Raw genomic sequence first — 26,195 nt, 5'->3', positions numbered from 1 at the left:
CAGGGGAAGGCTAGTGCACTGCTACTACAAGAAGTAGTACTGCTCTGCTAGAAGAATTAGAGGACTTATTTTATGTTCAGCTCCCTGCAGATTGTGCAGTAGTGTGAATGAGCTTTTGCATCCTGTCAGCAGAAGGCAGAAAGGATTGCTGTTCTGGTGCTGTCCTACATTCTGCTGGATCTTTCTGGAGATATCTGCAGTTACAGAAGTCACTCATGGGTACTGTCTCCAGAGATTGCTTCAGGATTCTCCCTTATAACTGTACCTGGGTAGCGCTACCTACACCTAAGGGCCCCAACGTTGTGCACATAATGTATCTGCAGGTACCTATGAGTTTAACTGTTCAGGTGTAGTTATTGAGGTTGTGGCGAAACCAACTTCGCCACTGTGAACTGGAGAAGCCTGGTTGCTAGCCTCCTGCCCTGCGACTATGGCCCCTGGACATATTGTACTATAAAAACTATATTTGGGCATGTAATAATCTATATTACTGCTATTGGGCCTTTAAGGGCCATCCGTGGACCTATTGGGACTTTTGGGATACTGTACCTTTAAGACTGTGGAGCGTAGTACAGTAATCCTGCCTTTAATACTTTAATGTCATGTATGTATTTATGTGTGCAGTTAACCTGGGTTATATATATGCAGCATTCATCTGATTGTTCGGTAGAATCACTCCATTCATTGTATTGAGGAAACTACCGAACAACCAGACCACCCAGGACTAAGTGTGCCTCCAATTACCGTTTGCAACAATGTTGCAAATGGGTAATTGGCAATCAGTGCAGTGGGGTCTTTGTCCTCTGGGTGGCCGCCATTCAGGAAACCAACACGTGGCGGCGGCCATCTTTAACTACCGAACAGCGGTGTTTTGCCGTAGAGCGTCTGGAACTAAAATCGGACACTCGACTAGGCAAACACCGCTGAGACCTCCAGACTTCCAGGATTTCGTGGGGAAACTACCGAACGGCCCGCCGTTCGGTAGAAAGAAACTCATGAACTAGGGGATTCATGCGAATCCCCCTTAGTCTCTATAACACCAGTAATTCGTCTGTTTCATTCACTTGTTTGTGACCGACCGCAGGGCCAAAATGCATGGAACTGTTTTCGGATACTTTACCCATGCGGTCGGTCAATACTTTAAAGTCCCATAACTCCCGAACCGTTTATCCGAATGGGCTGATTTTAATGTATGTTGTTCCCCCAGACTAGGGCTATCTGGAGATATTGGATTTGTGGATGTACCCCAAGTATTTAGGGTACATCCAAAACTTGGGTAAAACTATGTCCCTGTTAATTGTGTTAACAGATATGTTGGAGGGAGGAGATGTGTGGGTTGTACCTTAAACTGGATTGGTGTACTGTAAACCCCTCCCTTGCATGGGAGAATCTCATATAAGCCTGTGTGTGAATAAATCAGTGTTGTTGCTGTTTAACCCTGAAGCTGGAGTGTGTCTCTTTCTTGGGGGAAAGGGGACTGTATGTCGACTGCCAGGAGTGTAAGCTGTTTGTATTGCTTTTCCTGTTCGGCTGCTTCCAGGGTTCGTGTGTCTGCTGTTCGAGAGTTGGTGAATCCGTGCAGTTTGGGAGTTCGGGAACTTGGTGCTTATAGTAGCTGCTGGTCTATCTACAGGGGATTATCGCCTAAACGGATTTTTCCCCTTTTATGCTGAAACGGTCCGTTACAGAGGTTAAGGGAAGTTTGTTGTCTGCATTCCTGCTAAAGACTCTTGTGACTGTATCATTCCTACATCAGGGACTTTACCACCATTTAACATTCGCCAGGACTGCATTGTTAATTCTGCTGTTATATGTGTACCAGTCTGTATTCCCATATCTGTATTCATTTCATGTTTCTGAGGTATTATTAAGTAGAGGGTACTTATCTACTCAGTGCGGTGGGTTCCCCATAAATAGAAGTTGCACTGAGTGGAGGCACTGTGTCAGAACAAGATGTCCCAAAATCCCAACTATAGCGGAGGCCCAGGATCCCTGTCAGCAACAGAAAAAGGTGTAACTGCTGCTATTTACGGCTTGTTGCAAGGAGCAGGGCAAAAAGGGGTTACACTAGTACACCATTAATTTTATAACTTTGGGTGTATCCCATCAGGCCCCATCGACTTATTTTTATTTACTTTAGACAGGTGAAATATAACCTCTTCCTCTAAACTCACATTAACAAATGACTATCTTTTTTCCTAATTGAGGTAAAAATATGAATTGAGGCATTCAGCGAAACATTCTTATGTTTACGTCTAACTAATCCTTGTTTTAATTTCCTTTTCTCATTTATGAATCTAAAAAAAAAAATTTATTCCCCTTTTTCACTGACTGGGCTATTTTCTCTACTGTGGGTGCTTTGGAGATTATAACGTGCTTTGCCTCTTTCTGCTTAATCTTACAGATTTGTCTATTTTCCTCACTCTATTTTAAATAATCACTAAATGCTAACTTTTTTTTTTTTTTTTTTACTTTTATGGCCATTTCTGTGGAGTGCCACAGTGGTTTCTCAATTTTTTTGCTCTTACTGACAAGCCTAATGACATTTTCTGTTGCGTTCTCTCTCACTCTCACATAATCACACATACACATCACATTTTGACTCCAAGCTTTACCACAGGTTGCCAGAGGGAGCTGTGCACCCAGAGCAAACTTATTTATTAGATCCTTTGATGCTGCAGCCTCGACTAACCCAGTACATTTGGGCAGAGTAGGAACCTGCCATACCTACTCAGCCATAGTGAACAATCTAAAAGTACAGAACAGTTTTTGCTTCCCCATTCTCGTGGGACCTAAGGCAGCTGCTTAGGCAACCCTAGGTGTCAATATGGGTGTATTTTTGTGGATGCCCACTGTGTGTGAATGTACGGTGTATTTGTCTGGAAAGTCAGGATATGTGTATGTGAATGCAGTGTTGTATTTGTTTGGAGTGTTGGCGTGTATGAATCCAGAGGTGTGTCAGTATATATGTGAGGTGTATAAGTAACTGTAATTGTATGGCCTGTGAATATGTAAATGGTAATTTAGGGCTGTTCAATTTGTTACTTGTCAGTGGTCCTCTTTATGCCACTTTCTCTTCCAAAGTTACTTTTCCCACATTCTTGTCACTGTAACTCCCCATGCCATTTCTTCTCTTTAAGTCAACTCTCTATAATAATTTGGATTTGGCACTTAACATCCTCACTGCGCTCAATACTTTCTCTCTCTAAGGCACACCTTCTCTTTCTAACCATTTTAGTATTGGCGGCCCGCCTAGATCTGTATTACCATCCGTTCAAATGGATTACCTTCTACGCGATAGCAAAATACATTCCACATTTCACTCTGATTGGTTCTTTGTTTATAATCCACTATTCCAACATGGTTCGAACCACAGCCTGGACTAGGATAGGTTGTAGGGTAGCCAGCAGTCCAATTCTGGAGCCATCCTACAGTGCACAGGTGGAACCCCAGCTATTTTATAGTATTTATTGGAGAAAAACACAAAAATAAAGATTTAGAAAGCACATTTAATTTTTATTTTTAATCAGTCAGAAATCTAAGTCCTCTTAGAAATGCTAGAAATCATGTTTCTATGACTATCACAGAGCCACTATCGCAGAACTGGGCAGCTTGACGTGAAATGAGCACAGGCAGGCATTGTGTTGCAGACTTCTTACTGCATTTGTACAGATTCTTTACAAACCACAACAATGTCAATGATTTATAAGTACCAGAAACCAACCATGGACTATGATTTTGACATTGTGGGTCTCATCAGCATGGTACTGGTTCTGGTCTAGAATTTTAAAGGTTCTCAAAGTATATAGAAAGGAACCAAAAAGATTTTGGTGAAATCTTATAAGATATATCATAAGACTTCCCACAATGCATCTACTGCATAAATCAAGTTGGACTTTGAGAAGTTCTATTAACCACAGAAACTCTATAAACTATGTTTCTACAACTATCCCAGATTTCCCAGCTTGGCCTGCAAATGAGCAGACATGCATGTTTTCTGGTCACTCTTCCTTTTGGATCATAATCCATGCTTTGGTTTTAAAAAAAAAAAAATGTTTAAAACAGCATCCATTGCTATGGATAGCTGCAGAAATAGAGTGTGAAGTCTAAAACAAGTTGCCTGTCCGTGATCATATGTAGGAGGTGTATAAAAGGGTTTTCTTTCGATTTGCACCACTGGGAGTTTTATTGATGTTTGGCCTCACCACAATGTTCTTGGTACCTAACTGTATGCCGTTTTAAATTTTTAAGCCAAAACCAACACTATGCTGATGAGATAACAAAAGTCAACATGGCAATCTATGGATGGTTTCTGGTCACTGGTCCTAAATCATAGTCCATGCTTTGGTTTTAAAAAAACAAAAACAAACAAACCTGTGTTTAAAACAGTGTCCACTGTTAAGGGTATCTGCAAAAAAAGCTATATGATGTTTGTAACATGATGCCTGTCTGTGCTCATTTGCGTCTTAAGCTGGGAACTCTGAGATAGTCATAGAAACATAATGTTTTGAGTTAATGTGCCTATAAAGACTTCTCAAAATCCAACATAAGATTTGTAGTGGCTGTAGAGAGCAACCTAGACAAGGTTACTTTAGATCAACCTGCTGAGAAGCGGAGATAAGGCTCAACAAGGCTATACAAGGTTAGGGTTTATTTAGTGGGCTGAGAAAAGCTAGCTCACTGTGGCTATGTTAAAGGATAACTGTAATTTTTCTGGAATTTACACCATTGAATAAAACATTGAAAATCATCTACGACTTGTGTTCTATAAATTGTGTTAATCGTTGTTCATGAGATGCTCACATTTTTTATTGAAGATTTAGAAAATGCCAACATAATCCAGTTCAGACAAGGCAAACATGGGGCAAACATTGCTGATAAAGAGGAGAAACAGAAATTTTCATTTTTCTTCTTCTCTGTATGCTTTCTCTATGCTGACTGCCAGGTGTTATAGTGTTTGTAACCATGGTTGACAGGAAACTGGATGGAGTCACAGTTACAAGATGAAAAGGTGTGGATTTCTACATTTATTTATTTTTTCATAACTCACAAATGCATATTTGCAAAATATATAGATTAGCGCATATTAATTATTAAAAGTGGCAGTTCCCCTTTAAGGTTTACCTGCTGGGCAGCAGACAGCTGTTTAAATGTGGCTATAGAGGCGCCTTCTGATTCACAAGCCTTTTCTGCTTCTGGGTATGTGAGCAGGTATTTTCCTTTTGGTGACTGGAAATGGAAAACTCCAGCAGTTTTTTCTAGAAATCAGATAGTTATAGACATTATGATAATCAATCATTATTATCAGTGACATATGTTGTGTGCATGTTATCATTATCGTTATTCTATTTTTTCTATAAACATTAATTAGGAACATTTCAGAGCAAGGCACCGAGCTTAGGATTCAATTGCACAGAATGTGCTTTCTGTTCATTTTAGGAAAGCCTTTGGTTTTGTCTTTGGTATTGTCTGCATCATCACTGTAGTTAATTGAAAGTAAAGGTTGCAATGGAAATGTATATTTAACATTTTCCTGATGCAGGTAATAGTGAAATGAAAATAGTGACTGAACGAAGAGCTTATTCAGCACAAATAGAAATGATCTTTGTGATAGTACTCTGTAAGAGTGTTTCCCTGTCCAAAGAAAGCATGGTGAATTACTTTGACTTTTAGTATTGATAGAACTTGCTATTTATGGATGCTGAAGAGTCTGTATGGATCCTTTGACCATTCTATAGTTCCACTGCAAACATGTGGATGGTTCATGATCCCTGCAATAATTTGAAATGTAAACAGATCTTGCACAGATATCCAGGTGCTCCATGCCCAGGGTTGGCAAATCCCAATTTAGCAGATAGGAAGAAAGTCAAGTCGAGGTTCTCAAAAAGCATATTTATTGGAAAAAAAAGAAGCAACGGTTCAGCTTTTTGAGAACTCCGGAGTGCCTTGACCCGACTTTCTTCCTATCTGCAATATTTTGAAGATTTAAAATACATCTATCTGTTCAATGCCATGTATTATTGCAAACCTTGAAAGTGAAGATCTGTGCATGTTGCCACTAGGTGACATTCTCCGTTTTCTTCTAGGCAGCGGTCCAAGGGAGGAATAGCCTTCTCTAGACACTGGACCCCATTCCCTACATAACCATCATGGCATTCACATCTTCGGGTGTTCTGCAGAAGAGAGAGAAATACAGACAGACGATGGGGAAACATTGGAACAATGGAATCATGAGTTATCAGAAAATGACCACACGTTGACCGGTATTGATACTGACATATGATACAGGAAAAATGAAGACCAATAACTACATCAATGATATCACAAAAAATACCAGGTATTAGCTTTCAGTATGTTTGTTCTAATAGAAGCTTATTGCCTGGAGTGCATGGGATTAAAAGTCAGATTTTATTCATGACAAGTCTATATAGGCAGATTTATATGTCATCAACTGTTGCTTACTCTCTGGGTCGCAAATATTCTGGAGATATATATTCAGTAATTCTGGAGAATTACTGGTTTATTTCCAGCAAAATAATATCTAATAAATTGCAAAACTTAACGATTAAAAAACCCCACCTCAAAACGATATAATGATATAACAGACAAAATGCACAATGCAGTGATCTATATATATAGTGTACGTAGTCATGCCTATTTACTAACATCACATTTTGTCAGTATGGCCAAAACTGAGTGAAAATGGCAGAATTCTGACAGGATTGGCAATTCTCATATTTACTAATTCCAAACTTAGTTGAAACGTAGTCATTACCCATCTGAATCCTATATAAAGTATATGATCCATTAATTTAGAAATAAAATTGGGACCAAATGCATATGTTAGGATATACATTTGCAGGATGTGGGCAAGTCTGCTAAATGGTTTGTAGCCAGTCCACCTCCATCCCATCTGTGTCCAGGCTTAAATTACATTTTTTGTGTCCCGCCCTCCCCCTGGCCTCATGGGCGGTGGGTGGAGGCTATAAAATATTCCAGTGGGCATATGCCATTTGTCCACTCCAAACACGAGCATTGAGTGTGGATTTTAATAAAATAAATGAATCAATATAAAATTAGATCACTGCACAAATCCCCACATGTATAATTTTGCCATAGTTTTACTGGATTTCAACCGTTTGGACAGACAGATCTGATTCAGGATCATTCAGAATCTTGTTTGCAAAATCCAGACATTGCTAAATAAAGTGAAAAATCTCTCATTCAGGCAAATAGTATTGCCCAAATGATACATCCCCGAGGAAGTCCAGAACGGTACGAAACTCGTAGGATTTTAGGATTTCAACTTTTACTTGTCCACAGACTTTTATTTCTTTTATTTTGTATCTGTGATCCGGATTGCTGCTTTATCATCTGCTGAGAATCTGGATACCACTGTGATGTGAAGCTATGCTGTTTATCTTTTGATACATTGTAAGTGCAACTTGTAGAATAAATTTGTAATATTTTTATACAGTCTGCACAATTTCTTTTCTCTCCTTATCTTTTGAGTTACTTAAGAAGATACATCTATACCAAGATTTTATGGCTGGAAGATTCACTGTATCTAAACTCCTACCCTAATATTGAGTGAGAAACGCCTGCATTTACTACTTTCTAGTGAGTTTTCTACCACCCCACACCCCCTGCTTGTGCTTATTTTATTGCACCATATTTGTTTTTTATTCCACCAGATATACTGTGCTTATGGTAGATTCTACCGACCACTATACAGGTTGTATTACTTGTTATCACTTCTGATGATTTTACACACATTTTTTCCTTTTTTTTTTTTTCTTTGTATTACTTCTAATTACGAACACTTTAACCTAAGGTGTCTTGTGTGTCTCAGAGCGTGTGTATAGTGAACATTTTTCTTGTGTTTTAAATAGAATTGCCCCACTTAAATGGGGCCCTTCAGACTCAGGGCCGCCATCAGGGGGTGACAACCATGATGGTGGTCACAGGCCCGGTGGCCCGGGCCCCACGTGTAGAGGCGAAACTGCTGCCAGTACAGCTGCACCTGGGCCCGCATGCTGATGGGGCCCATCGGGTGGCCCAAGCATTTATGGCCACTCTGTGGCAGGACCATTGCCTGTCTGTGAATTGCCTTCCGATATTATGTGTGTTTCCCCATCCCTTTGTATATTGTGCCCGCTCCCCATTCGGGAGTGCCTCCACAAAATAAATTTATTCGCCTCCCGAACAGGGACCAAACCGATACCTCATTTAGAATGTTAGTTTAGAACCTTCACACCTCGCAACATATGTGTCAAAACTGCAAAGGGAAACAATTAATGAATGCTTCCTTGGGTGGCCGCCATTCGTACAGGCAAACGCCACCAGGGGGAGCTTTTGTGGATTGTTTCCCACTTCGTTTATATCCCAAACGGGAGCCTTCCCGGTGTCCCATTAGAACGTTCACACCAATTAATCAGAGCGTTCGCACTCGCAACCTAGGTGTGAAACTGCAAGGGAACTAATAAATGAGTGCTTCCCGGGTGGCCACTGTTCATACAGACAAGCGCCAGCCAGGGGGAGTACTCATACCCCGAAAGGAGACGCTTCCCTTGTCTGGGTTTCACACCAGGATCTCGCGAACGAAGACTAGTGAGCAAGGGAGGGTCCCTGAGATTGGTGTGGGCACTCTTTGGGCACTGGCAAGTTTGGCGGGCTCTCATGAGCCTGAGGGACAAAGTGTCAGGATTACTAGTTGATCCAGCACGTAGGATTGTGTCACAATGAGGACTAATAGGTAACGTATTACCTGGCCTTAGAAAACTTATTATCGCACCCAGGGCCGGCCTTAGGCATTTAGACGCCCTGTGCGAAAAATCTTCACAGCGCCCCCCCCCGTCATCCATGTATGCTGTTATGTTTGTGTTGTCTGTGTATGTAATAGTACGTGTGATGACTGTGTGTGATATGTATGCTATGTGTGATATTTGTAATGGGTATATTAACAGTGTGTGATATGCGTGTATTGGTTGTATGTGACACACACACACACACACACACACAGAGTCAGACGGCCATACACACACAGGAAGACATCCACACACACACAAGCAGACAGTCATACACACACACACACACAGACACACACAGGCAGACAGTCAGTCATACACACAGACACACACAGACAGTAATACACACAGACACACACAGTCATACACACAGAGGCAGACAGTCATACACACACACACACACGCAGACAGTCATACACACAGACACACACAGGCAGACAGTCATACACACAGACACACAGAGGCAGACAGTCATACACACAGAGGCAGACAGTCATACACACAGAGGCAGACAGTCATACACACAGAGGCAGTCATACACAGTCACACACACAGAGGCAGACAGTAATACACACAGACAAACACACAGAGGCAGACAGTCATATACACACACACACACACACACACACACACACGCAGACAGTCATACACACACACACAGACACACAGACACACACATGCAGATAGTCATACACACAGAGGCAGACAGTCATACACACAGACACACACACAGAGGCAGACAGTAATACACACAGACACACAGAGGCAGACAGTCATACACACAGGCAGAGAGTCACACTCACCTGACAATCACACAGTTACCTGTGGAGTTCATTGTTGAGGCAGTGCAGCTCCTGGTGACTGTTTGGTGGGGAAGCAGGGACTCCTTCCTGCTTCCCCTGCAGCAGTTTTCCGGCGCTTTTAGCTCCGCCCACGCTGCAAATTAAAAAAAAAAAAATATATATATATATATTTTTTTTTTTTAATCGGCTGTGCGGCTGCACGGCGCCCCCTGCTCCATGGCGCCCTGTGCGGCCGCACAGCTCGCACACCCCTAAGGCCGGCCCTGATCGCACCAAAGAATAGTCAGCGGACACAGAATGAGACACAACGTTAAGGGAAAGCCAGAAGTCAGGGATACCAGAATACAGGGAAGTCAAACAAAGCCAAAGTCAAAAAACAGAATTTAAATGCTCAGGAACACACTCTCCGAAAACCACAAGGGAAACCATGGCAGGGCAATGAGGAAAAGTAATTTCGAGCTTAAATAAGTGCTTTACATTTCTGATTGGCCGAGAATGGCCTTTGACTCCAAAACGTGCGCACGCGTCTCCTGCGTGACGTCCTGCGCACGCCGACATCGTCATTAATGTGGGTGGACGTGGGGGTATAATTTGGGGTGGATCCACAGGGGCCGGCGTCCAATAATATGTTGCAAGAGTCATTTGTACAGACGCACGGCCGCTGGGGGGCAAATACCGCAAGGTGAGGAGGAATATGTTACACAAAGAGATGAGCTCTTTTCCCTTGGGTGGGCTTTGGAGGCGGGTCCTGTGGGCGGGATTTGAAGGTGGGCTTAGAGGCGGACCCTCGGGGGGCCCAGACCATGAACTGTGTTGGGGGCCCTAAAATTTCTGATGAGAAATTTGGAATTTACGTTGTATATTCTGTTTATAAATTACTGCATTCATATGTATTATACAAGTAAATTGTAAAGGCTAGAAACGTACAAATATTTGCTTACAATTAGCAGCCAGTGAGAGCTTCAGCCGACACTCCAAATTATCCTGAGCAGAAGAGGAATGGGGGGATCCAGGTACCAGGGGACAGATCTTTAATGTCAAACTATTTGATTACATTGGAGGATTTCAGGCACCATTACCACTCAATTGACATACCCTGTCCTAATCAATGCTGTAATGTTTATGGTGCTTAAAGCATCCTTCTAAAGTCACCAACAGTGATTCTGAAGTGGCATTCAAAAATGTGTTTAATACCTGTGGAAAGCAACAGAATAATCCACTCTTAATACTTATTTAATAATTTAAACAACTTCATTCACAACATACTTTTTCTCCTTTTTTATATATTGGATGAAACTTTGTGTATGATATATATATATATATATATATATATATATATATATATATATTTGTTTTTTTCCTGAGTATATCATGCTATGAGTTGGGATGAGGTTCCTATTATGACAATGTATAAAGAAGATAGTATTTTATCATGTATGGACGTTTTGGTTTATTTATTTAAGAACATTAGGTAAAGCTATTACTTTTACCCGAAACTGGAAATTCATCAATACAGAAGGGGACATGACCTTTGACCCGGAAGTGCCCCTTGAACACACAACGTAACCGGAAACCGAAAATCAGGTGACCGAGAGTAATACATAGGGTCACTTGGCAGATATGGATTGACACCTATCCTAAAGATCCCTGATACACACTGACACAGAGCAGAATAGGGACTGTTCCTCCTACATAGGGTCACTTGGCAGATATGGATTGACACCTATCCTAAGGATCCCTGATACACACTGACACAGAGCAGAATAGGGACTGTTCCCCCTACATAGGGTCATTTGGCAGATATGGATTGACACCTGTCCTCAAAGCCCCTGATACACACTGACAGAGCAGAATAGAGACTGTTCCCCCTACATAGGGTCACTTGGCAGATATGGCGTGGTCGTGGGAGGAGGAGGATGACTTTCACCTCTTCCCCTGTTAGATTCCCGTTGTGCTGTGACATCACCCTTATAGGCTGTGTAAAGCATACGTTTTAATTTATTTTGCAAATGCTGCATCCTTTCCGACTTGTAATTCGGTAACATTTCCGCCACTGTCTGCTTATACTGGGGGTCTAGTAGCGTAGACACCCAGTACAGGTCATTCTCCTTCAGCCTTTTTATATGAGGGTCCCTCAACAGGCACGACAGCATGAAAGACCCCATTTGCACAAGGTTGTATGCCGAGCTACTCATTTCCCGTTCCTCCTCCTCACACAGAGCAGAATAGGGACTGTTCCCCCTACATAGGGTCACTTGGCAGATATGGATTGACACCTGTCCTCAGGGACCCTGATAAACACTGACACAGAGCAGAATAGGGACTGTTCCTCCTACATAGGGTCACTTGCAGATATGGATTGACACCTATCCTAAGGATCCCTGATACACACTGACACAGAGCAGAATAGGGACTGTTCCCCATACATAGGGTCACTTGGCAGATATGGATTGACACCTGTCCTCAAAGCCCCTGATACACACTGACACAGAGCAGAATAGGGACTGTTCCCCCTACATAGGGTCACTTGGCAGATATGGATTGACACCTGTCCTCAGAGACCATGATACACACTGACACAGAGCAGAATAGGGACTGTTCCCCCTACATAGGGTCACTTGGCAGATATGGATTGACACCTGTCCTCAAAGCCCCTGATACACACTGGCACAGAGCAGAATAGGGACTGTTCCTCCTACATAGGGTCACTTGCAGATATGGATTGACACCTATCCTAAGGATCCCTGATACACACTGACAAAGAGCAGAATAGGGACTGTTCACCATACATAGGGTCACTTGGCAGATATGGATTGACACCTATCCTAAGGATCCCTGATACACACTGACACAGAGCAGAATAGGGACTGTTCCCCCTACATAGGGTCACTTGCAGATATGGATTGACACCTATCCTAAGGATCCCTGATACACACTGACAAAGAGCAGAATAGGGACTGTTCACCATACATAGGGTCACTTGGCAGATATGGATTGACACCTATCCTAAGGATCCCTGATACACACTGACACAGAGCAGAATAGGGACTGTTCCCCCTACATAGGGTCACTTGGCAGATATGGATTGACACCTGTCCTCAGAGACCATGATACACACTAACACAGAGCAGAATAGGGACTGTTCCCCCTACATAGGGTCACTTGGCAGATATGGATTGACACCTGTCCTCAAAGCCCCTGATACACACTGGCACAGAGCAGAATAGAGACTGTTCCCCCTACATAGGGTCACTTGGCAGATATGGATTGACACCTGTCCTCAGAGACCATGATACACACTGACACAGAGCAGAATAGGGACTGTTCCCCCTACATAGGGTCACTTGGCACCTGTCCTCAAAGCCCCTGAAACACACTGACACAGAGCAGAATATGGACTGTTCCTCCTACATAGGGTCACTTGGCAGATATGGATTGACACCTGTCCTCAGGGACCCTGATACACATTGACACAGAGCAGAATAGGGACTGTTCCTCCTACATAGGGTCACTTGGCAGATATGGATTGACACCTATCCTAAGGATCCCTGATACACACTGACACAGAGCAGAATAGGGACTGTTCCCCTTATATAGGGTCACTTGGCAGATATGGATTGACACCTGTCCTCAAAGCCCCTGATACACACTGACATAGAGCAGAATAGAGACTGTTCCCCCTACATAGGGTCACTTGGCAGATATGGATTGACACCTGTTCTCAGAGACCATGATACACACTGACATAGAGCAGAATAGAGACTGTTCCCCCTACATAGGGTCACTTGGCAGATATGGATTGACACCTGTCCTCAGAGACCATGATACACACTGACACAGAGCAGAATAGGAATGTGGAATAGTACCTGGGGAGCTGGGGGGGTGCCGTTGATGTGGAGCAAGACGCAGCAGCAGAAGAGGACTCAGCCGAGGAGGTTATGGAAGAGGATGGAGTAGGAGGAGTAGAGGAGGTGGCAGCAGGCCTGCCTGCAAGTCATGGCGGTGTCACCAACTCCTCTGCAGAGCCACGCATTCCATGCTTGGCCGCCATCAGCAGGTTTACCCAATGCGCAGTGTAGGTGATATACCTGCCCTGACCATGCTCTGCAGACCAGGTATCAGTGGTCAGATGGACCCTTGCCCCAACACTGTGTGCCAGACATGCCATTACTTCCTTTTGCACAATCGAGTACAGGTTGGGGATTGCCTTTTGTGAAAAGAAATTTCGTCCGGGTACCTTCCACTGCGATGTCCCAATAGCTACAAATTTTTTGAACGCCTCAGACTCCACCAGCTTGTATGGTAAAAGCTGGCGGGCTAGGGGGGGGCGTGTCCTAACTACTGAAGCGAGAAGTCGCCATGCGTACGCCAGGCATACCGTACGCAACATGCAGGAGGCAGAGGGAATCCTGGGGCAACTGGGTCTCCCCCCGGACTCGCTACTCACATCGAAGCCTCCAACAAACTCCACGCTCCCTCCATATTGGGGCAACGCCGAGGCTCCAACATTTGTCCCTGGAAACCTAGCCGGGACATCATGTGCAACTTGAATGGAAAACGGGACTAACAGGTCAACACTGCTTACGGAGACTCTCAGGTCATTGATCATGTCAAGAGGAGGGGAACAACTTCAAAAATAGATTCCTGGCAAATTCTTAAAAAAAACGTGCAAACATGAATCCTGAAAGTACAGAAAGAAAAAACCACAAGAAGAATTTTTTGAAGACGACAAATAGCTGTGTGATATAATGTAGAAACATTTAATTCACCAGATAAAAAGAAAACAACCGACTTAATACAGTTTTTTACAACTTTGCTAGTTTTGCATTGAATTTTTTAGCCAGTACTTCCTTGAGATATTGCACTGAATATAGTAAACTCTGTAGTATGTTAATTTTAGTTGCCAGAAAAGCTAAATAATAGTTTTCACGTTTGGTAGATAGCTTGTGTGTGCTAATATTCATACTTGCATGTTGAATTTTAAGGCAGTATTTCTTTTTTATAAGCAGATTTTGATATTTTTGTATCTTTTTAAACATATATTTTCTCAAGCCGCTTTGATAGATTAACCCCTTAAGACCGCAGCCAAATGTACAAGTTGTGAACGAAACAAAATGTAAACAAAACCTGGCATTTGCGCTAAATGTCTGTCCAACCGTAATTCACCTCTTTCATATTAAATGCACCCCCCTTATTATATATCATTTTATTCAGGGGAAACAGGGCTTTCATTTAATATCAAATATTTAGCTATGAAACATAATTTAATATGAAAAAAATGGGAGAAAATAAGATTTTTTTTATTTTTTTAGTTCTACATGACATTTTAACTGTCAATGTCATAATACTGTTTGATTTTACTGCAATAAAACACACATATTTGTATTCAGCAAAGTCTCACGTGTAAAACAGTACCCCCTATGTACATGTTTTATGGTGTTTTGGGAAGTTACGGGGTCAAATATAGCACTTTACATTTGAAATTGAAATTCGCCAGATTGGTTACGTTGCCTTTGAGACTGTATAGTAGCCCAGGAAATAAATTTACATCCATAATGGCATACCATTTGCAATAGTAGACAACCCAAGGTATTGCAAATGGGGTATGTCCAGTCTTTTTTAGTAGCCATTTGGTCACAAACAGTGGCCAAAGTTAGCGTTAGTATTTGTTTGTGTGTGAAAAATGCAAAAAACGCCAATTTTGGCCAGTGTTTGTGACTAAGTGGCTACTAAAAAAAACTGGACATACCCCATTTGCAATACCTTGGGTTGTCTACTATTGCAAATGGTATGCCATCATAGGGGTAATTTTCCTTCTTGGGCTACCATAGGGTCATAAAAGCAACGTAAGCAATCTGGCGAATTTTAATGTGAAAAAAATGAAACACAAGCCTTATATTTGACGCTGTAACTTTTGAAAACACCATAAAACCTGCAAAAAAACTTCACTTTTACTGGCGATATCATCGTTGTAATACATTTTACTGTTTTGAAACACTAATATTTGTGTTCAGCGAAGTCTCCCGAGTAAAACAGTACCCCCCATGTACAGGTTTTATGGTGTCTTGGAAAGTTATAGGGTTAAATATAGTGCTAGCAAATTAAATTCCCTATACTTTCGGCATGGGTTGTCAGGCAGGTCCCGCTAATTGTAATTAATTAGGATACCTAATTATGTAAAATTATAACATAAATATATGTGTAGAATTAATATATGTATATATATATATATATATATATATATAATTTTTTTTAATATTTTTATTTATATATAGGTATATATATAGTGATATATACGTATATATTTATGTATATAGATATATATATATATATATTATTTTGTTCTACGTGTATTTTGATATATATATATATATATATATATATTAATATCACAATACAGTTAGAACGAAATAAAACACATCTATGTATTTTTTAATATTTTATTTTTAATTATTTTTTAATTTTATTTTTTTACGTATTTACGTATTTTTTTATATTATATATAAATATATATATATAACAATAATTATATATATATTTAATCAGTATCAGTCTACGTGTAATTTGATATTAATATATATATATAATTATATATATATTAATATTAAAATACAAAATATGGCATATACTGCGCCCAAGTTTAATACGTACATACACCTCTGCGAGGGAAAGTTGGTAAAATACCTCAGAGTAATAAAACAGAGAAAAATTATAGTGCTATACAGTATATAACAGTGCAAATATTTGTGCTGGGTAACTGTAAGAAAAACACTCACATACGGTAGAGCTATATAAGAGCTCTACTTTGTTCAGTGTGGACGGTATAATCCCCGTCTAAGGATACAGGATGGTAAAGGTGGTACTGGTCCTCCAGATGCAAAATGGGGATAAAAGAGAGAAACGCTCTGATAGTGTAGTAAGTACTATAAGACCAGGGTAGTAGGATAAAGTAATGTACTTATAATTTGTAGAGCAAGACCTGCTCTAGTTATCACAGCATGGGTGGTACTATCCCCACCTAAGGATATGATGGCACCAGGTAGTCAGCAGGACATCAAAAGCAAATAGAATAAAATAATAAAAGATAGATGTCTAAATGTAATAAAATAGACTATTTATTATAAAATATAGCATATAAAAATATAAATACAAATGTCCAAAAGAGAGGGGTGTCCCACTTGACGCGTTTCGCCTCTCCAGAGGCTTTATCAAAAGTGTGGACACTTTTGATAAAGCCTCTGGAGAGGCGAAACGCGTCAAGTGGGACACCCCTCCCTCGCAGAGGTGTATGTACGTATTAAACTTGGGCGCAGTATACGCCATATTTTATATTTTCTGTTCCACCAATACACAAGGTTTGGGAATCCTTGTATTGTATACAACAGCCCCCACTGTTATTTCACGTTATAGCGAGCGATCATATACTTAGATCATGTATATATATTTTTGATCTAAGTATATATATATATTTTTTTTACACTGTTTTAACATTATTTTATTTTATTTCCAGCCAGCAGGGGGACTGTCATTGTCAATAGTACGCCCTCCGGTCTTAAGGGGTTAACATTTCTTTATTTTATTAATCAACGTGCTTAATCGTATTGCTGTACTAATTTCCAGTATATCTAAAAATGTTTTACATATTTTCTGATTTTAATTGCCATGTGTACCTTTCGTATGCCCATGTGAAACGTTTTACCATTTAGGGCCAAGAGTAGGGTCATTTAAACAGATCATACCTCGAGTGCAGAGTGCGTTTAATCCGACTCGTTAATGTTAGTTATTCACTAAGCTTAGTGAAAACATAGTTGGCTTAAAGATGTTTTCTATTCAAGTTCTTGTGCCCCACAGTTAAAATTAACATTCAAATTACAATTCATGACAGATCACACAAGTGAATAGCCCTGCCAATGTGTCTCAGAATTTTTTGGTTATCTAAGAAGAAATAAAAATGCATATCAACGAAAAATGCTTTTCCTAGCTGTTATGGTATTGAAAGCCAGCTGTGATTTCCCTATGCACAATTAGCAATGCTAACTGCTGTATGACGCCCCCTAGCTGTGTACACATAGTTTAACTTTTATAAGTATTATTCCAACTAGGTACTACTATACTAATCATCAGTCAGCTGTTAACTACTTTTCAATGCTTTTCCTGTGCCTAGTCAGGGTAACAAGATCTTTTAATATTTTATACTATAGTTAGCGATGTTACACTTGTATTCAAGTGTCCTAGATCAGTTAGATAAGCCAGTGCCTAGATTGAATGCTCCATAAAGATTATAACGCATTGTGCCGCCAAGGTTTTGTTAGACCTGCTCAGCTAAACTAGGACCACATTTTAATTGTATACTCAGTGTAATGTGTAAATGTGGACAATCTCGACATAGATAACTAAAAAATGTGCACGGATTTATGAAAACCCCATTGTTAAAAATGTTGATGATCAGCGTGAGGAATGCTATTGGGGCACCACACGCCTGCTGTTATGATTTTTTGCACTGCAAAAAAAATAAAAATAAATAATAAAAAAAGCTGGCGGGCTAATAGTTCGGACAAGCCAGCTGTCAGACGCTGGGCAAGGGGGTGACTTTCTGACATTTGCTTCTTACGCTCAAACATGTCCTTGACAGACACCTGACTGTGGGCAGATGAGCGGAAACTGCTCAAGGTGAGAGACGGAGTGGCGGATGGTTGAGAGGGGGCAAGGAGGACAGCAGTGGTTGACGTGGTTGAAGATGCTGGACCAGGAGGAGGATGGCGGCTTTGAGTTTGTGTGCTGCTTGTACTCATGTGTTGATCCCATAGGCGTTTGTGATGTGCGATCATGTGCCTACGCAAAGCAGTTGTACCTAGGTGGGTGTTGGACTTCCCACGACTCAGTTTCTTTTGGCACAGGTTGCAAATGGCATCGCTGTTGTCAGAGGCAGACACACAAAAAAAATGCCACACTGCTGAGCTCTGCAATGACGGCATTCTGGTGGTGGACACAGCATGCGTTGATTGGCGTGCTGTCGGGCTGACCCCGGGTGCCGATGCATGCTGTCTGACTGTGCCACTAGCTCCTTGCGACGACCTCCCCCTGCTTCCAACTCGTCTCCTCCTCCTCTCTGTCTCCCCATCTGAACTTTCGTCCTGTTCTTCTTCTTGCCGAGCGGGCACCCACGTGACATCCATGGACGCATCATCATCATCAACATCAACCGCTTCACTTGTATCTGACAACTCAGCAAAGGAAGCAGCAGCGGGTACAACATCATCATCACACCGTACGTCCATGTGTGTAATGCTGCCTGCCTGAGACATAGACCAGATATGAGTGGCACTGTGCAGTGGCAGAGGTTGGCAGAGTACACGCTGTAGGCCTGACACACCCGCTTGAAGACAACTAACTGCTATTCAAATTCAATCTATAACAGTGAAAAAAGTTTTTTGTTTTTAAATGCACGCTATTGTGGCACCAGATATGAGTGGCAAAGTGCACTTGCAAAGGTTGGCAGAGTACACGCTGAAGGCCTGACACCCGCTTGAAGACAACTAACTGCTATTCAATCTATAACAGTGAAAAAAAGTTTTTTGTTTTTAAATGCACGCTATTGTGACACCAGATATGAGTGGCAAAGTGCACTTGCAAAGGTTGGCAGAGTACACGCTGAAGGCCTGACACCCGCTTGAAGACAACTAACTGCTATTCAATCTATAACAGTGAACAAAGTTTTTTGTTTTTAAATGCACGCTATTATGACACCAGATATGAGTGGCAAAGTGGACTGGCAGAGTTTGGCAGAGTACACGCTGAAGGCCTGACACACCCGCTTGAAGGACACTGACTGCTATTAGCTTACAGTGAAAAAGTTTTTTCTTTTTAAAGGCACGCTATAGTCACACCAGATATGAGTGGCAAAGTGCACTTGCAGAGGTTGGCAGAGTACACGCTGAAGGCCTGACACCCAGACGCTTGCAGACAACTAACTGCTATTCAATCTATTACAGTGAAAAACGTTTTTTGTTTTTAAATGCAAGCTTAAGCTATTGTGACACCAGATATGAGTGGTGGCACTGGGCAAGTGGGCACAGTATCCACTGTGAGCCTGACACAGAAGCTGGCAGACAACTAACTGCTATTCAATCTATTACAGTGGAAAAACTTTTTTTCTTTTTAAAAGCACGCTATTGTCACACCTGATATGAGTGGCAAAGTGGACTGGCAGAGGTTGGCAGAGTACACGCTGAAGGTCTGACACCCGCTGTGACGAACTGCCATTTGCCACTGGGCATTGGAGAAGACTTATTGCTAACCTCCTGCCCTGCGACTATGGCCCTGCAGTGTAACAGAACCATACAATTACCTGGTTCATGTGGACTAATCAGGAGAATTCGTATTTGATGTTGTAAAAGAACGAACCGGACTACCGAATATCGGACCACCCAGGAGAACAGTTAAGTGATATTTTACCTCCCAGCGTTGTTGCAACCGTTGATTTCACACAAATTCTTTGTGCTCTGAATAGATGGCTGCCATTTTGGGACTTTACACGTGTTCGCGGCCATCTTACGCACGAACAGCGGTGTTTGCCCGTGAACGCATGGAACTAAAAACGGATACGCAAACAGGCGAACACCGCTGAGACCTCCATGAGCCCATAACTTCGTGCTGGAACTACCGAACAACCGGCCGTTCGGTAGTTATACTTAAGCTTACATAGGGATTCCAGCAAACACCAGGAATACTATGGATGGCAAGGAGTTCGTGGGGTTTTAATTCACGAACAGAGACCGACCGCAGGGCCAAAACTTATGGAACTCTTTTCGGCTAGAGAATCTGTGCGGTCGGTCAAAACTTCAAAGACCCATAACTCCCGAACCCCTCAACCAAATGAGCTGGAATTTGGATATGTTGTGTTCCCCTGAATGAGAGCTTAAAGGTGTACCCCCTGTTTTTGGGGTACATCCAGAACTTGAGTAAAATTGTGTTTGTTTTAATTGTGTTACATGTTTATCTGAGGGGAGGAGACGTGGGGGTTGTACCATGTATGTGATTGGTTATTGTAGGTGTAGCCCCTCCCAGGGCAGTATTGCATAAAAGGAGACCCCTGTCAATAAATCTCAGTTCTACTTGACCCTTCAAAACGTAGCCTCGTCTCGTTCTTGGAGGGAATTTATTGTACCATTATTCTGTTCCAGATTACAGCAATGCCTAACCCTACCCTTTGATTTCGTGGATGGGATTAAGAGCTCTATTACTACACAGCAGTTTGCCAGGAAAAGGACTTCTCCAACGGCTGATACCCCTTATTACCTGGGTAGACGTTACACCCGCTTTAAGGACACTGACTGCTATTAGCTTACAGTGAAAAACGTTTTTCTTTGTGAAGGCACGCTATAGAGACACCAGATATGAGTGGCAAAGTACACTTGCAGAGGTTGGCAGAGCACACGCTGAAGGCCTGACACCCAGACGCTTGCAGACAATTAACTGCTATTAGCTTACAGTAAAAAACTTTTTTACTTTGTAAAGGCACGCTATAGAGACACCAGATATGAGTGGCAAAGTACACTTGCAGAGGTTGGCAGAGTACACGCTGAAGGCCTGACACCCAGACGCTTGCAGACAACTAACTGCTATTAGCTTACAGTGAAAAACTTTTTTACTTTGTAAAGGCACGCTATAGAGACACCAGATATGAGTGGCAAAGTACACTTGCAGAGGTTGGCAGAGCACACGCTGAAGGCCTGACACCCGCTTGAAGACAACTAACTGCTATTCAATCTATAACAGTGAAAAAAGTTTTTTGTTTTTAAATGTCAAGCTTAAGCTATTGTGACACCATATATGAGTGGTGGCACTGGGCAAGTGGGCACAGTATCCACTGTGAGCCGGACACAGAAGCTGGCAGACAACTAACTGCTATTCAATCTATTACAGTGAAAACATTTTTTTTGTTTTTAAATGTCAAGCTTAAGCTATTGTGACACCAGATATAAGTGGTGGCACTGGGCAAGTGGGCACAGTATCCACTGTGAGCCTGACACAGAAACTGGCAGGCAGGCAACTGCAATTAGATTACACAGGAAAAAAAAGCAGACTGATGTTCTAGCCCTAAAAAGGGCTTTTTGGGGTGCTGTTCTTACAGCAGAGATCAGATGAGTCCTTCAGGACTGTAGTGGACACTGAATACCCTAGCCTACCTATCAATTTCCCTATCTAATGAGCAGCAGCTACACTTTCCCTCCTCTATCTAAGAGTGCAGCTTCAGAATTAATCTAAAATGGATGCTGTACAGGAGGTGGGAGGGTCTGGAAGAGAGGGTCTGCTGCTATTTTTTCTGGAATGTGTCTGCTGACCGTGAGGCACAGGGTCAGAGTTTGCTCAATGATGACAAATAGGGGGCGGATAGAACCACGCATGTGTTCGCCCGCTGCTGCGAACGCGCTATGTTCGCCGGGAACTATTCGCCGGCGAACAGTTCGGTACATCACTAATTATGACATTTAGCACTTTGATAAAGACCATAGCGGTCGAAACGCGTTAGTGCAATTGTATTTAGGAGATTCCGTTTTATGCTGTTATTTATGCAAATAAAGATTTTGTTCCTGTATTTATTTTCCACCTGGTGTTTATCCAAACTATACAAGGGGAAATTTTCCAGTGAACATCCTGATTTGTGTTCCAGCATTGTGGTCTCCAGATTATTGAAAAGGCGCTTGTAGTCTGAGCCACTCCTTACGGCTCAGCACCACATGAGTGGGAGATTTTATATCTACTTTTATTCATTTATTACATACAGGCTATGCTATGTTCTGTATTTTATATTTTTAGGACATATGTTTAGAAAGTCCACAGATATATGGTAAAATTGCATGTTTCATATATCTTTCATTATCTACACTTGGTGTACATATTTTGCTCTCACCATATCATTTGTTTTATTTTGTTGTAGTTGGTAATAGGCAGACAGCAACATAGGATCACAATTTATAATATGAGCATGACTGTTTATTTTACTTACTGGACCAGTGTAAATGCATGTAGCGTGTTCACTGCATCCTCCATTAAAGCCATTTGCACAAAGATCAATTGGGATGCAAACAAATCCATCTCCGTCGTACCCAGTAAAACAATCACATGTAACGGACACTCCAATCTGAGTGCAGTTGGCATTGGTACTACAGCCTCCATTGGCATTTTGGCATTGATCTATGACTGATTCAAGAAAAAAAAATTGATTCAATACATTATAAGAAGGTCCATTTAATTACCCTGACATTAACCCCTTAACACCGCAGCCAAATGTACAAGTTGTGAACAGAACAAAACGTAAACAAAACCTGGCATTTGCGCTATATGTCTGTCCAACCGTAATTCACCTCTTTCATATGAAATGCATCCCCCCTTATTATATATCATTTTATTCAGGGGAAACAGGGCTTTCATTTAACATTAAATATTTAGGTATTGAACATAATTTAATATAAAAAATATATAAAAAAATGGGAGAAAAAAAGATTTTTTTATTTTTTTTTAGTTCTATGTGACATTTTAACTGTGGATGTCAAAATACTGTTTGCTTTTACTGCAATGCAATACACATATTTGTATTCAGCGATGTCTCACGTGTAAAACAGTACCCCCTATATACAGGTTTTATGGTGTTTTGGGAAGTTACAGGGTCAAATATAGCGTGTTACATTTGAAATTGAAATTCGCCAGATTGGTTACGTTGCCTTTGAGACTGTATAGTAGCCCAGGAATTAAATTTACACCCATAATGGCATACCATTTGCAATAGTAGACAACCCAAGGTATTGCAAATGGGGTATGTCCAGTCTTTTTTAGTAGCCATTTGGTCACAAACACTGGCCAAAGTTAGCGTTAGTATTTGTTTGTGTGTGAAAAATGCAAAAAACGCCAATTTTGGCCAGTGTTTGTGACTAAGTGGCTACTAAAAAAGTCTGGACAAACCCCATTTGCAATACCTTGGGTTGTCTACTATTGCAAATGGTATGCCATCATAGGGGTAATTTTCATTCTTGGGCTACCATAGGGTCACAAAGGCAACGTAAGCAATCTGGCGAATTTTAATGTGAAAAAACTGAAACACAAGCCTTATATTTGACGCTGTAACTTTTGAAAACACCATAAAACCTGTACATGTGGGGTACTGTTGTACTCGGGAGACTTCGCTCAACACAAATATTTGTATTTCAAAACAGTAAAAAGTATTGCAGCAATAATATCGTCCGTGTAAGTGCTGTTTGTGCGTGAAAAATGCAGAAAACGTCACTTTTACTGGCGATATCATCGTTGTAATACATTATACTGTTTTGAAACACTAATATTTGTGTTCAGCAAAGTCTCCCGAGTAAAACAGTACCCCCCATGTACAGGTTTTATGGTGTCTTGGAAAGATATAGGGTTAAATATAGTGCTAGCAAATTAAATTCCCTATACTTTCGGCATGGGTTGTCAGGCAGGTCCCGCTAATTGTAATTAATTAGGATACCTAATTATGTAAAATTATTACATAAATATATGTGTAGAATTAATATATGTATATATATACATATGTGTATATATATACGTATATATATATATAATTTTTTTTTAATATTTTTATTTATATATAGGTATATATAGTGATATATACGTATATATTTATGTATATAGATATATATATTATGATATATATTATTTTGTTCTACGTGTATTTTGATATAAATATATATATATTATTATCACAATACAGTTAGAACGAAATAACACACATCTATATATTTTTTAATTATTTATTTTTAAATATTTTTTTAATTTTATTTTTTTACGTATTTACATATATATTTTTTTTATATTATATATAAATATATATATAACAATAATTATATATATATTTAATCAGTATCAGTCTACGTGTAATTTGATATTAATATATATATATATATATATATATATATATATTATTTAAATACACGTCGTGTATGTGTAAATGTGTGTATGTGTATATATATATATATATATACTTAGATCATATATATAAATAATATATATGATCTAAGTATATTTTATTTGTAACTGTAATTTTTTTTATTTATTTTTTGAACTAATATTTTTTTTTTTTTACAGGACAGGGGGCAGAGACAGTGTCAGCCAGTGATGTCACATCACTGGCTGACACACAGGATCAGTGATCACAGTGACTGCCTGTCACTGTGATCACCTCCTGCAGATTGGGTAATTGACCACAGGGGGGAGTGCCTGGGTGGTACAAGCACTCCCCCCTTCCAATCTGCAGGGGGATCATTGTGCCAGTTACATGTGTCAGCCAATAGGCTGACACATGTAACACTGATCGCAGTGACAGGCTGTCACTGCGATCAGAGCGCTCTGAGATCGCAGTGACAGCCTGTCACTGCGATCTCAGACCTAGCAGATCGCGGTCACTGACCCCAGGGGGACTGCCTGGGGGGCCAGGTAAGTCCCCCGACCGCGATCTGCAGAAGGGGAAAGCAGCCGGCCGCATGTGTCAGCCGATTTGAAATCGGCTGACACATGCTTAATACTGGTCGCAGTGACAGCCTGTCACTGCGATCAGAGACTGCAGATCGCGGTCACCGGCCACAGGGGGGGTTGCCCGGGGGGCCAGGCATCCCCCCCGACCGCGATCTGCAGCGGGAGAATACCGCCGGCCACGTGGGCGGCAATAAAAGCGAGGACGTACTATTACGCCCGCCGGCGTTTAGAGCCGGTTTCTGCGTGGCGTAATAGTACGTCCTCCGGACTTAAAGGGTTAAAAAAAATCATTGCTATTCTATAACTATGTACACAACAGCGAAGGTGAGTAATAAATGTATACAACCTGTATGTAAATTAATAAAAACAATATATCAATATATATCTGGGGAAGAAATATTAATTATAGTTCAGTATAATCAGCACAGGAGTAGGGGTTGAGGGTGGTTGAGAACTCACTAGATGGATGGAAAATCAGGCATATCTCCCTCTCATACAAAGAAACAAGTCCTGCGCTCAAACTTCCATTACACCTGGGCGGCAGCAATGACCATAGTACACATCAGCCAAAATACATATAGTAAAATCCAAAGAAAAAAAAAAAAAGTTACCTGCGCTCTTTCTACATACCTATGTATTTTTAAACAAATGGAGGTTTTTAGTTACCTCCAATCGCCATTAGAGGGTATGCCTACCTGCCTCTCAAATGGGTGAGAAACTAGATGGAGGAGATCTTCAAAGAGTGTCTTCACAAATTATTATTTTATCAAAGATGTCAAATGACAATCAACATATCTCCACACACATCCAGACTTCAGTAGATCGCAAGAAGCTCCAAGGATCAAATGTGAAGGATGCCAGATACAAATGCTAATACAAATAGAAGTCCTATGCGTTTCGTCCTATTAGGATTTCCTCGGGGATGTATAATGATGGTTCACAGGGTTCCTCTTAAATCCTCATTGTATGTCATTGTATGTGTGTCTGTGTGTATTGTGTCCATGTGTATCTGTGTACATGAGTGTCTGTATCTGTGTGTGGGAAACTAGGTGTCGTGTGTGTCTGTGTGTATCGCTGT

At 41.1% G+C, this 26,195-nt stretch overlaps 1 protein-coding gene across 1 annotated transcript in view; it reads right to left on the bottom strand.

The window, feature by feature from the left end:
* STAB1 (stabilin 1) overlaps positions 1-26,195 on the bottom strand; it is a 426,801-nt gene that overhangs the window by 44,387 nt on the left and 356,219 nt on the right. The window contains exons 59-62 of the mRNA XM_063426973.1: positions 22,620-22,813; positions 6,029-6,173; positions 5,125-5,258; positions 3,288-3,453 (exon numbers count right to left, since the gene is read on the bottom strand). Of these exons, the coding sequence (XP_063283043.1) occupies positions 3,288-3,453; positions 5,125-5,258; positions 6,029-6,173; positions 22,620-22,813 (639 nt within the window). The remainder of the gene's footprint in view (positions 1-3,287; positions 3,454-5,124; positions 5,259-6,028; positions 6,174-22,619; positions 22,814-26,195) is intronic.

This window comes from Pelobates fuscus, chromosome 7 (genome assembly GCF_036172605.1).
Source record: "Pelobates fuscus isolate aPelFus1 chromosome 7, aPelFus1.pri, whole genome shotgun sequence".
Lineage (NCBI taxonomy): Eukaryota > Metazoa > Chordata > Amphibia > Anura > Pelobatidae > Pelobates > Pelobates fuscus.
This window is presented reverse-complemented; position numbering and strand designations above follow the sequence as displayed.